This window comes from Pagrus major, chromosome 22 (genome assembly GCF_040436345.1).
Source record: "Pagrus major chromosome 22, Pma_NU_1.0".
Lineage (NCBI taxonomy): Eukaryota > Metazoa > Chordata > Actinopteri > Spariformes > Sparidae > Pagrus > Pagrus major.
The window spans coordinates 15,533,379-15,545,621 of NC_133236.1; the positions used below are offsets into that span (position 1 = coordinate 15,533,379).

Sequence of the window (12,243 nt, forward strand, 5' to 3'; positions counted from 1 at the left end):
ATTTATGTGCATTCTTGCATGCATAATAAGTCAAATTAGGCCTGAGTTAAACTAATAAGTGTACAGTAGAACTTTTTTTATTCCCCATACACTGCATCTTATACAGCGAGCACAGAGCAACTGAGGGAGTTATAGGATGCCAATAAAACATTTCAAGATGAAGACCAAATGTTTAAAGTGTCAACCACCTGAGATTGTCCACCCCAAGATGCCAGAGGTTACATCTTTCATGTCACAGATTTTGAAATCAATCTCGGTCCATCCATAAATATTCACAACTGGTAGCCAAACTTCAAAGCTGCACCAGGCAATTTTTGGAAGCTATTTGAAGTTCAGTCCTCAGAAATCGCCTGATGTCAACCCGGCTGGTGTGTGATGTTTTATATACCAAAGGGATGAGAACGGGGGGAAAAAGGTCCAACACTGGTGAGTCCAGGGGTGAATCCCTGATGATTTTACTCCACACATGACATGAGGATTTTTGATTAAGCGGTTGCATCAAAACTGAATGTGCTTTGCTCCAGGATTTTCTGCTGATCTGTGAGTCACATTCATAGTTTACATACGTGTGTCCTGTGCTCCATATGTAGATGTATGTAGTCTCAACATGCGTCCAATGGAAAGTCTTTGTCCAAAGCATTCATCCATTGAAAACCGCAGATCTCCAAATTTGGTGATTCACAGTTCATTCATAAGATTAAGTATTTTAAAAAAATCTTCTGCATCCAACAAAACTATTAGAAAACTACAGAAGCCCTATATGGTCACAGGTCAAACTTATTATTTAACAACATTAATCTATGAGGAAAAACCTTTTTGTCACAATGGATTAATATGTCTCGGGGTGACAAAAATGGTTTTCTTTAGATCTCTTAGAAAATTATCTTGTAATTACATAATAATTAAGTAAGTAACTTGTGATCTAGAGAAAACAAATACAATTAACTCATTAATACAGGAAAACTGATTCAGTTCAGAGCTTCTGTAAATAAAAAAAACAACCCTATTATCTAAAAAATGCTATGTCACAATAATCTTATTCATAAAGGGTTTTTTTGCAGCACATCTTACATTCACCTAGTCGGCTCATTTTGAGCACATTAGAGCCGACGATACTGTTTTTATGACATATTTAAATTAAAATGGTTCAAACCTACATATGATGATCACATGATGGACAACACTTGTGTGTCCTCTACCTAGAATCACTTCCCTCGTCAACAAAAGGGCAACATGAAGGCACCTACTTCAATTTGCAGGTCACACAGGAAAAGAGGAGGAGTGATTTTCAGAGCTTTAGGAAACACGAGAGACGTTCGCGCTGTTTAGGGAACATTTTGATTTGTGTAAGGATTGAACTGAGCCCGCGTTGTGATTTAGGGCGTGTATGTTGACATAAAAATCTTGCCTGGCGCAGCTTTAACTGACATGGTGACAAAATGGCTCTGGCTCAGCATCCATTAATATTCCATAGTAACTTGGCTCAGGACTCTGTTCTACTACAGACTACACAATGATGTTTCCAGCACAGTACAGAGCTCTCCCTCTGAACAGTTTGCTCTGTGTTTTAACTCGCACTTTATATCCAATAGGATGTAATTAAGTACACACACTTAAATCAGACAAATAAAATGGATAGAAATGATTAAATATGCAGTTATGTTTTTGTCTGATTGTTCGTTCTTTCAATTATTCATTAGTTGTTTTTTTTTTTAATATTTGTATCGTATTCCTCCAACCTCCTCAGTCAAGCCAACCAAGGCTTACAGCCGTGGATCGGTGGTGATGGTGGACGAGATCATGAACGCCAGCCCTTCCAAGTTCAGGTTTCCAGAAGCTGGCCTCCGTGTCATGGTCACCAGCCATTTTGGACCCAAGACGCGTCTGCGCATGGCCAGTCGCCTCATCATTACAGAGGTACTGCTGCCCGTTGTTGCTCCAATAAGACGATTTAGCTGCCGCCGCTATGTATTAAGTTTCTTTTGAGTGTCTGTACTATCCAGAAGTTTTCTAAGCCCCACAGCGTCTCCTTATCTCACTGGCACAGTATATCCGTGTTTGTTATTTATCACTGCAGAAACATAAAAAATATGGCGGTAGCGCTGAAGTCAGAATAGCAGCGTGTGTGCGTTCATGTGCTCTTTGACTTAGTTTCTTTTTTCTGAAAGCGCCAGAAGTTGGTCCAAGCTGCCAATGGAATGGAGACACAAGTGATTGACGGGAAGGTGGAAATCGAGAATGGAAACGTGCCAGAGGACAAACCCAAGGAGTCGGAGGAAAGCGACAGCATCTCACCGTTTCATATTCCAAGTGAGATTGTGTATTTTCTTGATCAGTGTGTGTTTAATTTGGATCTATACTTTAGAGGAGTTACTAATGTCCTTGCTCAAATTAGTCAGTGGCTTCATTTATTATAAATAAAATCTATTTGTCTATTTTTAGTGCCAAAAACATACATTTTTCAGAGGGCTGTATGTGTGCTTGAGAATGACATTAGCTATCCGGTTGCTGGAAAGAATGAATCCACTTTATCAATAAGATGAAGCCAGATTTGATTTATTTTTAAAGTGAGATGATTTATGGATAATGTGATCTGATCAATGCCAATAACAGGAAAAAGGCTAGTGGTCATTTTGATCGTGAAGTCGGTCCCTCACAATCCTCCAGGACAGCCCAGAGAACCAGACAGAACCTCTCTGTACGGCAGTGACGTAAGGTCCTGCCAAGTACCCAAGTTACAAGGCAGCACAGGCATTTTGTTCTCATCATCTGGACAGTACACATTTTTTCGAGGACATTACTTAAAAAGGCATCCCGTAAACCGTAAAAATGTGTTTTGATCAATATCTGCTGATCATAAACCTGAGGAGGCTCATCTCGTGTGCTTATGTATTTCTGCTGCAGGTGGTATTGGCAGCAAGGTGAAGTGGCTCATCTCATGGCCTCTGCTGTTATTGCTGTTCTTTTCGATCCCGAACTGTGCCAAGGCTCGCTGGGAGAAGTACTTCATGCTTTCCTTCATCCTGTCCACCGTCTGGATCGCCGTCTTTTCCTACTTCATGGTCTGGATGGTGAGTGTAATAATTAATAGATGTTTTTTTTTTGAGTGAGACATTCCCTCTGACATGTTGGTGCTTAATTTTACTTGAGACTCGTGGTGCTAAAATATTGATCAATGAATAGATTAGTTGGTTGACATGAAATTCATCCATTTAAATGAGGTTGAAGACGGGAGATAGCTTTTGAGCGTCCAGTATGTTAGAATACTTGTAAGCTGTACCACGGAGGCTGATGTCCCTGTAATTAAGGGGTATTCTGGGGTGTAATAATGGACTATGCTGACGGGACTGTACCATATTCAAAGCACATCTTGATTTGGTAGAAGTGGACCTGTAAAAGATGAGATTTGAAAACTTAACTCTGGGATTTCTACAGTGTTTTTAACTTCTTCAATGTCATGATTCAGACGTTTATTTGGGCTTCAGCCAAGTGGATTCATAATCATCTCCCACTCACATTTTGTCACACAGATGTCTTTTTAAAGATGTGTCATCAAAATCAGGTGGAATGTGGTTTCCTGAAAATAAATCTGCAAAGTCTTTCTGCCATTTTGCTTTCAATGTCAGTGTTATCTAATCCAATTTCCATTGATATGGGTTGTTGCCTCTGAACTGCCTTTTTATGGAGTCATTTTCTCTTATCAGAAATGGATTGAGTTTGCTGTAATGTCAATGGGCCCTTACATCGTGGGATTTCCTTTCCTGCCTTTCTTTTATTCTTTTTCTGAGTTCTGCATCCTCATATGATCTGTCCCCCTCTGACTTGAATAATCAGGTTGTGTAGGTAGGCTAGCATTAATTTCTCTACCCATTATGTATGTAAATGTATCATAGTAAACTAATTAGCTGTCTTTTTTGCGTTACTAGGAGTGGCCTGGAAAATCAATCCGATCATCACTGACAAAATGGTGACTGTAACACGTCTCTTGCTGACGGAAGATGATGTGTGCTTGATTAATTGTATTTGTGAAAAGCGAAGAGAGGGGGACATTGAACATGGGTGTTTGGTTAGAAGGTTAACAAAGACAGAATGCTATTATTGAGGTGTCCGTCTTTATATTTCTCTCAGGTGACTATTATTGGCTACACTCTGGGAATCCCTGATGTCATCATGGGCATCACTTTCCTGGCAGCAGGCACCAGCGTCCCAGACTGCATAGCCAGTCTCATTGTGGCTCGGCAAGGTATACCTTTCCCTCTGAAACATTTTTAGATTGCACTTTTGTTGATTTTATTATTATATAGTGGAGAGTCAAATGAAAGTTGCGGTTATGTGGTACACGTCTTATTCCACTACACTCATCACCTGAGACATCCTCATTTTCAAAAAACAAGCACCACAAATATGGATTAGCGTCTTGTTTCTGTTTGAAAGTGCTTATTTCAAGTGGGAAGATGGATATCTCGATCTTCAATCAATCAATTTTACTTAAATTGAAAAATCATAATTCAGTAGCAATAAAAATGTTCCTTTTTTATTTTTTTGTTTTTGTTTTTTGGGGGTTTTGTTTTTTTCTTGAGGATTTTAGTTTTCGTTCTTACAATTAATTGTTTCCTATTTTTTTTTGTGTTCCAGGACATTGATAGATGTAATGATCTTAATCAGCCATCTCATCTTTGTCTATATTGTCTGTTGTTTCAATTTTTGCTGCACTTGACCGGCTTCTATGTACAACTTAAAAATGGAGATGAAGGAATTTCAACATAAAAGGAAGATTGGAAATGGTTTTGTAATTTGAGCATTGGCTTAATAATGGCAGTTTTAAAAGCTGAGGGCACGGAGGCCATGAAAAGTGACTTATTAATAATATCACGAATAGGGCTGCTTAAAACTGGAAACAGTTCCTTTAAAAAGCATAGACGATATGCAGGCTGTAGGTTTGTAGGTTTGGTCCTGATGCATTTCTCTGTCCACATAAATTGTAAACAACATGCACAACAAATACACATATACAAATAGGAGCACTTACTTGCGTTACAAATGTTGTGTGACATACTTACAGAGTAGTGTCCAGAAATGTGGTGTTCTCTGCTTGCATGGAAAAGAGTTAAACAACTAGGGATGTGCAGATTATTACAGAGCACAAGAACAAGAGAAAATAGTCCAGAGCTGTTTATAGACATTACAGTGTAGCCCTGCGTCACTACCTTCCCCGCTGAATAAGGTTAGGGCCCTCGGGAACATCAGAAAGTACAGAACAGCAAAAGGTTTATCGTCGGAAATAAACTGCTTTGTTTGACCTGAAAGTCTTGATGGAAAAACGTCATATCTTTGCTTAAAATGTCTTTTTTAATGACTTTATTTGGTTTTGTTGCAGGTTTGGGAGACATGGCAGTGTCCAACACTATTGGCAGCAATGTGTTTGATATTCTGGTGGGCCTTGGGGTCCCCTGGGCATTACAGACCATGTGTGTCAACTATGGATCAGTGGTGAGGAGCTTGTTTACTTTACAAGATCTCAGATGCTGTCGATTCTGTGTTTTGGTGATGTCCTCTCTGGTTCTGAATAGCAAGATTGAAGATCTGCAGATGATGATGATGATGATGATTGTTGATCTCTCTGTGTCTTGTGTGTTGCAGGTGATGATCAACAGTCGGGGCCTGTTGTACTCGGTGGTGCTTCTGCTCGGCTCTGTGGCCCTCACGGTGAGCAAAATTTAATGATGTTTATGTCACAATGTTGCCACGTATTGACCGCTTGCTGAAAGATCACCTGCAGTAGTGTGCCACCATATGTGTTTAAAGTAAAATATCCACAGTGCTTTAATAAATAGACAGGTGACAAATTGGCACATATGGCCAATATGGCACATGGTATAAAGACCATGACACAAGTGCGTTTTGGGCGTGTCCAGCTCTCTTTTGCTAGTTAAACTGCAGATAGTGCGAGCGCAAAGGGGCTGTATTTAGACTCTTAATTAGTTGTAGATGTGTTCTGATTTGTTCAGTGAAATGGGAAATTGTGAGTGCAGCAGTGGCCCTTCTAAAAAAAAAAAATAAAAAAAATAAAAAATAAAAAATCTGAGCTCCATCAGGGCTATCTTAAAAATATTTATTTCATAAGTTAAATTGTGTTTCCTCTGTCCTGTCAAACAAACCAATGTTACTTTTGCAAAAAACCCTTCTTGGTTAGATTCTTTTTTTTTTTTAAATAATGGGATCTTGATGAAAGCAGATAAAATTGCCAAAGAGGCTATATGATCAACAATGTCCAGGGTCACGCTGCAGTGTGATGGGCCTGCCTCCAGTCTCACATCTTGACCCAAGTAGCAGTAATTTCAGTTTGTTTAATGCATGCAACAATCAACAACACACTGCTAAAGCCTAGATAAAGCCTTTGCAGCCTTTGACTCAAACTAGTGCAAATTAAAGGGTAACTTCAGGGTCAGGTCTGCATATATGAAAAAGTAGTAAAAAGCCCTTTGTGGCTCCAGAGGAAGCTGCATGTAATCTGATTACCTCCGGTGCTGTCACATTGGTGGAGTTGCCCTTTTAAGATGTAATTTGGAGCATACTGGGGTCTGCACAAGCTTTTCCTGATTGTGTGTGTGTGTGTGTGTGCGCGCAGGTGCTGGGAATCCACCTGAATAAATGGAGGCTGGACTTGAAGCTGGGCTTGTACGTCCTCGTCTTGTACGCCATCTTCCTCTGCTTCTCCGTCATGATCGAGTACAACGTCTTCACCTTCGTCAACCTGCCCATGTGCATGGAAGAGTAGAGCACAAGCAGCATGCCTCGGCTACCAAAACCTCAACGATCCCCATAGCAACCCCAAAATGTTTTATTTTTTTTTTTTTTTTTCTTCAATAATACTGGACCTATCTGCAGACTCTGTTTTTTTCTCCTCCCTTGCGCTCTCTCGCTCGTAATCCTTCCAGCCCCAAATACCAATCTCATTTCCTCAAGAGGCAGTACACGCTGTAAGAGTGGACTCCATTCTGTGTCTCTAATTTGTCCTCTTGTCACACAGTGCCAGTCCTTAATGCCCATTATTTCGGGCATTGCCTGTTATTGCAGTAAATTCTTTATTTCCTCTGTGCGCCTGTTAACTTTCTACCCATCTAGCATGCCTTTAGATGTCGGGGACCTCCAGAATCATAAGTGCCCCCTGTTGATTGTTGGTGTGTGTTTTCACCGTTTTCACCGTTTTCACATTGTAGATTTTCCACACAACATTTCCAAAGCTTTTCCAAAAACCAAACCAGAGTCTGTGAAGAAAAAAACAAATCCCAAGACTCCAACCAAAACCCCCATGTAGAGATAACCCTCCTTGAAGTCATTCCTAAAACAATTAGCTACCCCAGCACCCAAAGAAAAAAAGTACACTCCTTTCCCTGTTCGACCCCCCCTGGAGGAGGGCTTTGTCCTTGGCAGCTCCCCTCCTCCAGCCTGGACCCAACTCCCCCTGGCATGGCCTTTGGCATCAGGGAGCAGATACTGTTAGCGCTTCACTTACCCTCTGCAACTCTTCTTAGCCCTCATCTGCTTGATCAAATCTGCTTTGTTTTCTTTAAAAAAAAAGAAAGAAAAAAAAGACATTTTGTCAGGACACTTTGTGTCAAGATGTATCACAGTCCAGATCAGTTGACTGTGAAGGTGTTATGCATATGCAGCACGGCACAATGTAAACTTGTAAACACTTTTTTTTTGTTGTCTTTCTTTTTTTTTGTATTTATTTTTTTGAATCCAAGGTTTTGTCTAGTATGAAATACGGAGGAGAGCTTGTTGCAAATATAGGACATTGCCTGTTTTTCACTGAAACAAATTGCACATGGAAACGCTTTTCTTGCTTTGTGCTGTAAGGAGATTTGACCACTCAGAGGGGTGTCCGGCTGGTGGTGGCAGCGGCGACTCCACTCCGGCGTTTATTTTCATTCAGTGATGGGTCGGTCCACTTTTCCCTCTGCACAACTTCTGAAACAAACTGGCTCCAGATCTGTGGGATGCATCTGATTTTTGTCATCATCAGGTGACTTGTTCTCATCTCGAGGCGGCAGCAGAACGGAGGCAGTTGTTTTAAAAAAAACAAAACAAAAAAAAACAAATGCAAAGAAACCAAGACGGTTCTTAACACTGACTGTCTGCTATAACACCCTCTGGCCAGTAGGGGGTACTGCAGCCCCTCTACCCAGGACAGGGGTGCCAACCACAGCCGTCGGTTATCAGGGAAACTCGGAGAAGGACAACTCCAGGAGGTGTCGATGGTGATGGTCTGTTGATTTTGAGTTACATGTAGATATTGCACTTTAACAGCCGTCCTCTCATTCTGAATCAACTAGTGCTTCCTTCTGTGTGTGTGTGTGTGTGTGTGTGTGTGTTTTCAGTGTACATGTGACTGTGTGTGCGTGTGCGTGCGCATGTGCGAGAGAGAGAGAACATTGTATGTGTGTGTGCTACGTTTCTCACACCGGGCTCCTGAACAGACCGGGACCTCGTTAACACCATGAGCACACCCGCCTCTTGTCTGCAGTGCATGCTGGGACATTTTAAAAACCGCAGCTCCTCCACAGCACAGCAAAAGGCTGAGGGCTTCTGGGCATCTCCATGGAAACAGCCCCGACCCACTTTACAAAAACCGGCAGCTACGAGCTACACTGCAATCCAGACATTTTGACCATCATGCAAAAATGCCTGTGAGGAGTCCACAAGTGAGGTGCAGAGACTAAAAAAAAAACTCAAACGAGTGTGGGGAGTGTTTTAAGTGTTGAAAATATTCCTCTGCCACGCTGTCGGCAGCAGGCTCTTGTATATGCAATCTCAATTTAAAGAATTCTATGTGACGGAAGGCCCCTGCGAGGTTGCCATATAAAGACACAGGGGGATCCCGTGGAGATGTGACGTCGGTTTGTCTAGTAGTAACTTGATGTATGAGCTCACAGGTGTTCCTAAATGATGGACGTTTCTGGAGCAGCAGCTTTGAGGGAAGTCTGATTTCCCCACCCTCCTACACACACGCTCCTTTTTCCTCTTTCTCCACTCTTGTCCCCTCTTGCACAAGGGCATTAACTCTCCACCAACCCTAGCTGAAGGAGCAGAGGGGCAGCAGGGAACGCATGGATGGATGAATGGATGGCTTTTCTCCACCGCCCTCGGGACTTTTTAAAGGACCTGGATGAGAGCAGACTTTAAGGAATTTTTAAAAAAGGAGGACCCCCTTAAGCTGCTACTCTGTCGGGGTCCGAAACAGCTGTGTTTACTGGACGGAGGTGACCACACAGGGCCCATAGACTCCTCCACACACCCACTGATATCCTTCTACAACTCCCCTCCTCCCCCTCAACCTTCTCAGTGGGTCTTCTGTGCATACAGGACCTAATTCTTTTTGACGCTTTCTGTGGGGAAGGAACGTCTGTACTGTACTTGAGTTGATTCAGAATGTGCAGTGTTAAGGTTTTTTTTTTTTTTTTTTTGTGCGTATATTTTTGTTGTTGCTCTGTGTGGTCATGTCCCGGGTTGCCAGGTTTGAGTGGTTAACACCACAGCAGGGGAAAAAAACAAACAAACACTGCTCTTCTTTTTGTCCTCATCTTGACACACAGTGTACGTTCTCACCGGTTGTCTAAATTGCATCTTTATTACCAAGTCACTTTTTTTGGAAGAAGAGAAAAAATACGTAGAATTCAGATGCCATACTTGTCGTAGCTCTGCATAAATCCAGATTGTATGGAAATCCTGTGTACAAACTTAAGCGCACACACAGAAATGGCCAATCGAACACGAGACAAGACCGGTATGTATTTCTTGATTGAATGCGACCTGATGCACTGTGAGCTCAATGTGACGTGGGAGTTGTTTGTCAAGAATAATAAATGATTAAAAAATATATTTAATGTAAAGTTAGTTACTATAAAACATTACTGAGGACATCTGTATAACTTATATGAATGTATTGTCTTGCTATACTGGACATATCCAACCAATGCATTTTACTGTAAAGCAATAATGTGAAGAAAAAAAAATAAAATGGCAAAATAATTCCTGTACATTTGTCTCATAAGTTCTTGGATTGTTTGTGAAATACATAAATTAAATGAAGCCATTTGTACATGTATCTGTTGGTTGGGCTGTTTTGTTTTTTCACAGCATGTACTGATGATTTAAAATTATTACAAGGGCACTTTGACTCTGTTTTAACTCTATATTTCAGATAAATTAGTACAGTTTTAAGTACTTGTGTTTTATTTGTATATTTTTTTATACTACATTTCAGAGGAACATAATGTAGTTTTTACTCATGTATTTCACAGCCGCAGTTACTAGTTTTCAAATTTTACATTGTAAAACACGATTTTTTTTGTTGAATATTTAAAAAAGAAGGGTCAAAAAAGCAGTATCTTAAAACAATACTGGATCCTACACTTCCCATAATGCACCTGCTTGTTAAGAAAGCAAACACCTGTTTGACTCATTGCCTGTATAAAATATGGACCTAGCTTTCAGATCTGAAAAGTGGAGCTAAAGCCTTAAACCTGCATCCTTTTTGATGGCCACCAAGGGGTGACTCCACTGGTTGCAAAAAGGAGTTCGAGTGTATGTAAGCTTATGAGAAATTGACCCTACTTCTCACTTGATTTATTACCTCAGCAATCAATTTCCTTATGAGTTTGTGGTTTTTATCACTAGTTTCAAGGATTCGTCAACACAGCATGATGTTTATTTTGTACATTATGATCTCATTTACAGTAAAATAGACAATAACACAGGGTATGCTTTCGGGCAGGGCTACCGTCTGATTGACAAGTCACTAGCATTGCATGTCCCTGCATTCTCAAGTCAAATCCAATCAGGATATTCTCCCTAGCTCCACCCTGTTGTTCAAAGATGGTCACTTCCGGCTCTGAAAAAACATACATTACATTTACTCTACTATTGTACAATTACAAAAAAAAGTACTGATTAACGTCTTTACTCAGGTAAAAGTAAGAAAGTACAGGCTCTGAAATGTACTCAAAGTATAGAAATAAGTATCCCTCTGAAGGACATTTCTAATGGGCATCTCTGCAAAGCTAACTGAACATCACGTCATGTTAATATCATTCAAAGAGTAACAAACTTCAAGGTAGAATCAGTAGGATTTGTCCGAGCTGTTCGTAAACCGCCAGAAAGATAATGGATTGTTGAGTCTTATTCCCAGGACGTTAAACACTGACATTTATGGTCGGTAAAGCTTCGTAAAATAATCGATAATTCCCCTCAGATGCATTAAAACTATAGTAGAGGGAGTAGTAGAAAGTACAGATATTTGTGTTAAAATGTTAAAGTAAAAGTCATATACCCAAGTTAAGTACAGATATCTGAAGAATCTACTTAATTACAGTAACAAAGTATTTTGCTACTTTCCACCTCTGCAGTTTTGGGTACTTTACTCGAGTATTTTCATTTCCTGCTACTTTATACTTTCACTCCACCACATTTTGGAGGCAAATATTGTACTTTTAACTTTCCCAAATGTATTTGATAACTTCAGTTACAAGTTACTTTGCAGACTGAATGCTGCATCAGAACCAAAGTAGTGCAATTTAAAATGATTAATATATTTTGTCTGCAATCAAAAATGAAGCAAAATATATTGGTTCTGATAACTTTCTAGGGAGAAGAATGGTCACCGCATTGCACACAGTATAGAAATACATGTAGATATAAGTATTATTAAACTTTTACTCTTATATTTAGTATTTAAGTAAATTTACTTGCTAGAAAATTACATTTAAGAACAGATTCTTTAAGACTTTTAATCAAGTACTTTTTGTATGGCTGACTTTCACTTTTAACCAAAGTAATGTATAAACATGATATCTTTACTTTTACTCAAGTATGACTTTTGATTATGTGACGGCCATAAAGCCAAACTGGAGGCTTCAAAATGGCAGTCAACAAACCAATGAATAATGGACAGGAGGTTGTAGTTGACTCCAGATGACGAACAAACAGAGCTCCATGTGTGAAATAAGTGAAATGTCCCTTTAAGTTGGATTGTGATTGCAGGACAATGTCTTATATCGTTACAGTATCATGTCTTAAAAATGGTCTGTTCTGTAATTTATTCTAATGAATTGCTGTAAGATTTAATTAACAGAAGGTGACAACACCGGAGGACAACTTAAGACTTGCTGACTGAAAGTTTTCTTTCCCTAAAACCAGAAGTCAGATGACAAGGTGCAGCTTTCACACTTTTGATATGAG

The 12,243-nt window shown here is 40.0% G+C and overlaps 1 protein-coding gene across 2 annotated transcripts in view; it reads left to right on the forward strand.

Moving 5' to 3' along the window:
- The window catches only part of slc24a4b (solute carrier family 24 member 4b), a 42,458-nt gene extending 32,415 nt beyond the window's left edge, over positions 1 to 10,043 (forward strand). The window contains exons 11-17 of one of the 2 annotated variants that reach the window (XM_073492279.1): positions 1,748 to 1,917; positions 2,175 to 2,310; positions 2,905 to 3,071; positions 4,129 to 4,243; positions 5,378 to 5,490; positions 5,641 to 5,706; positions 6,629 to 10,043. In XM_073492279.1, the coding sequence (XP_073348380.1) occupies positions 1,748 to 1,917; positions 2,175 to 2,310; positions 2,905 to 3,071; positions 4,129 to 4,243; positions 5,378 to 5,490; positions 5,641 to 5,706; positions 6,629 to 6,778 (917 nt within the window). In that variant the 3' untranslated portion in view covers positions 6,779 to 10,043. Of the gene's footprint in view, positions 1 to 1,747; positions 1,918 to 2,168; positions 2,311 to 2,904; positions 3,072 to 4,128; positions 4,244 to 5,377; positions 5,491 to 5,640; positions 5,707 to 6,628 lie in introns of both variants that reach the window. The other variant, XM_073492278.1, reaches the window with a different exon arrangement.
- Positions 10,044 to 12,243: the final 2,200 nt, after the last annotated feature.